Source organism: Nicotiana tabacum, chromosome 4, assembly GCF_000715075.1.
Source record: "Nicotiana tabacum cultivar K326 chromosome 4, ASM71507v2, whole genome shotgun sequence".
In the NCBI taxonomy this organism is placed as follows: Eukaryota; Viridiplantae; Streptophyta; class Magnoliopsida; order Solanales; family Solanaceae; genus Nicotiana; species Nicotiana tabacum.
Window position 1 is genome coordinate 47633122 of NC_134083.1, and position 2991 is coordinate 47636112.

The 2991-nt window shown below is 38.2% G+C and overlaps 1 protein-coding gene across 1 annotated transcript; it reads right to left on the bottom strand.

The window, feature by feature from the left end:
• Nucleotides 1-1994: 1994 nt before the first annotated feature.
• LOC142179899 (secreted RxLR effector protein 78-like) lies at nucleotides 1995-2531 on the bottom strand. The gene has a single exon (XM_075250790.1). It carries the CDS (start codon nucleotides 2529-2531, stop codon nucleotides 1995-1997), a length of 537 nt encoding a protein of 178 aa, XP_075106891.1.
• Nucleotides 2532-2991: the final 460 nt, after the last annotated feature.

Here is a 2991-nt window from a genome sequence, read left to right on the forward strand (position 1 = left end):
CTTAGCTTAAGGCGTGTCAAGAATATTGTTCTTACGGATATATTGTTAAGACATTAATGAATAGATAGGCATATCTCACAAGATTCAATAAATTCTTTCCGTTACAAACAGAAAACAAAAACAACAGAAATACAAGAGAATAACCCAGCAAATTAAAAGAGGAAGCAAGCGTTTTTGAAAATCTGTATCTTTAACTCTCCAAAATACATTATATATATATAGGTAGAGAATTAACGGATAGCTTTGGATTAACGGCTTACCACGACTAGTTAAGGATTAATAACCAACGGCTAATTATAATTATTATTAGAATCATCCTCTAATAAATTTATAATGGCTAGTTTAATGCCTAGCTTAAGAATTAAATTCATACTGGATAGTTACTTCAAGGTAATAGAAAGATAAAATAATAAAATAAATACGTACAGATAAAATATTTTTTGTAAAATGTGAGTTGTATCAGGCTTCGCGTATATCTCGCAGGCAAGGTGAGAGACAATTAACCCATTTTGCCGTGAGGCCCAATTTTCTTGTGCAGCAAAACGATCTTGTAGCCACTTAAACTTGTAGCGATTTACCATTTCACTATATGAACTTAGGAGTTTTCCATTTTAAGATCTCAACTCAATAAAATGAATACTAATAAATATTTTTGACCATTGACCAAGCTTATTTGGCTACGACATAATTGACGCGGCAAAAGTGTATGCCTAACACCGTAAATAACCGCGTGTATGTGATGGTTTTCATTTAAAACAAATTATAAATAAAGCAAAACAATTTAATAATAAGTTATTAATGAAAAGGAAAAAGTTAAAAAGAAAAATCTATCCCCAATTCCCCTTCCCTCCCCTCCCCTCCCATCCCATCCACTCTTTCTCCTCCCCCCTCAAACTTTTCTTTCTCAATATTCCCAACACATATTTTCGTCACCCCCTCTCCCCAATCTTCTACTTCAAACCTCGCCGGCTAGGAAAGGATTTTTTCTTTTTGAAGTCACTAAACTAAAGTTTGTATTGTCGCAGAATGTGGAGTAGTTAGAGGTTTGAGTCTTTGAGATTGATAGATTTTATTTTCCTTATTTAATTTGGGATCTTTCACAGAAGAAAACAACAACAATAACAACAAACTCAGTGTAATCCTACAAGTGGGATCTAGGAAAAGTAAAATATACGCAAACATTACCCCTACCTTCAAGAAGGAAGAGAGGTTATTTCCGGAAGACCCTCGTCTTAAGAAAAATAAAAGAAGGGCAGCAGCAAGCAAGCACACCAATAAAAAAACTGAAGCAAAAAAAATAAAGATACAATACTAAAACTGAGTATTGTAATCAGGAGGCCGAAATGAAAGTAACGACAAGTAAATACAGGAGTCAAGGAATATGAAAATACATAAATAATGCTAACTCATGTAATAAAGTTACTGTTACAGACAAAGACAACGCTAGGCGACCTATCATAACCCTTTACCTTTATCTTCAACCTCCACACATTTCTATCCATGGTCATGTCCTCAGTGAGAGGGAGCAACGCCATATCTTGTCTAATCTCCTCTCCCCAATACTTCTTCGGACAGCCTCTACCTCTCCCTCCATGGCCAATCTCTCACACCTCCTCACCGGTGCATCTGTGCCTCTTCTCTTCACATGCCCGAACCATCTAAGTCTCGCCTCCCGCATATTGTCCTCAACAGGGGCCATGCCCACCTTGTCCCGTATACCTTCATTTCTAATTCTATCTAGCCTGATATGCCCGGACATCCATCTAAACATCCGCATTTCAGCCACCTTCATCTTCTAGACATGGGAGTTCTTGACTGGCCAACACTCTGCCCCATATAACATAGTCGTCTGACCATCGCTCCATAAAACTTGCCTTTAAGTTTAGGTAGCATATTCTAATCATACAAAACACCTAAATCGAGCCTCTGTTTCATTCATCCCGCCCCAATACGATGTGTAAAATCTTTGTCAATCTCTCCATTCCCTTGTATAACTAACCCAAGGTATTTAAAACTCTTCTCCTAGGGATGACTTGTGAGTCAAGCCTCACTTCTTTGTCCACCACCTGAGTCGTCCCACTGAACTTGCACTTCAAGTATTCTGTCTTGATCCCGTTCAACTTGAAACCTTTAGACTCCAGAGTCTGCCTCAAAATCTCTAACCTCTCATTAATACCGCCTCGCATCTCGTCAATTAGGACAATGTCATCTGCAAATATCATGCACCATGGTACCTCTCCTTGTATGTGGCGCGTCAGCGTGTCGATTGCGAAAGCAAATAAAAATAGACTGAGGGCACATCCCTGATGCAACCCCATCATAACCGGAAAGTGTTTTGAGTTTCCTTCCACAGTGCTCACTCGAGTCTTAGAACCATCATACATGTCCTTAATAGCCCTAATGTAAGCAACAGGAACACCTCTAGCCTCCAAACATCTCCACGGAACCTCCCTTGGTACTTTATCGAAAGCCTTCTCTAAGTCGACGAACACCATATATAAATCGCTCTTCCTCACCATACACTGCTCCATCAGCCTCCTAACAAGGTGAATAGCTTCCGTAGTCGAACGTCCTGCACAAATCCAAACTAATTTTCATAAAACTTTCACAAAAGGCATGGGAAAAAAATAATGGATACCTGTAGTTATACCCTCTACCTATTAATGACGTTTTTCTTTCCGGCTGCAATTTTAGGTTTGTAATTTATATGGCGATATCCCTTTTTTAATGTGATTAATGCAAAAATCATGACCACAGCTTTTATGAGACTATTAATTTTTTGAAAGAGAATCTTGATATTGTTTAGCCAAAAGAAAAATGGTTGTGAATGTGTTATGATGAGTCTCTCAATTCTGCCTAGCGCAGTTTATGGTGGTGAAAAAGAAAGGAATCACAATATTGGAGGGGACGAAGAAGCGATGACGGAAGCCAAGAGGAAGGGGTGATTTTGGAGATTTTTTAATACAAATTAAGAATAAATGACATTTATGT

Coding starts and splice junctions, on each gene's coding strand:
- LOC142179899 (XM_075250790.1), bottom strand. CDS start 2,531: ATGGAGCAGTGTATGGTGAGGAAGAGCGATTTATATATGGTGTTCGTC.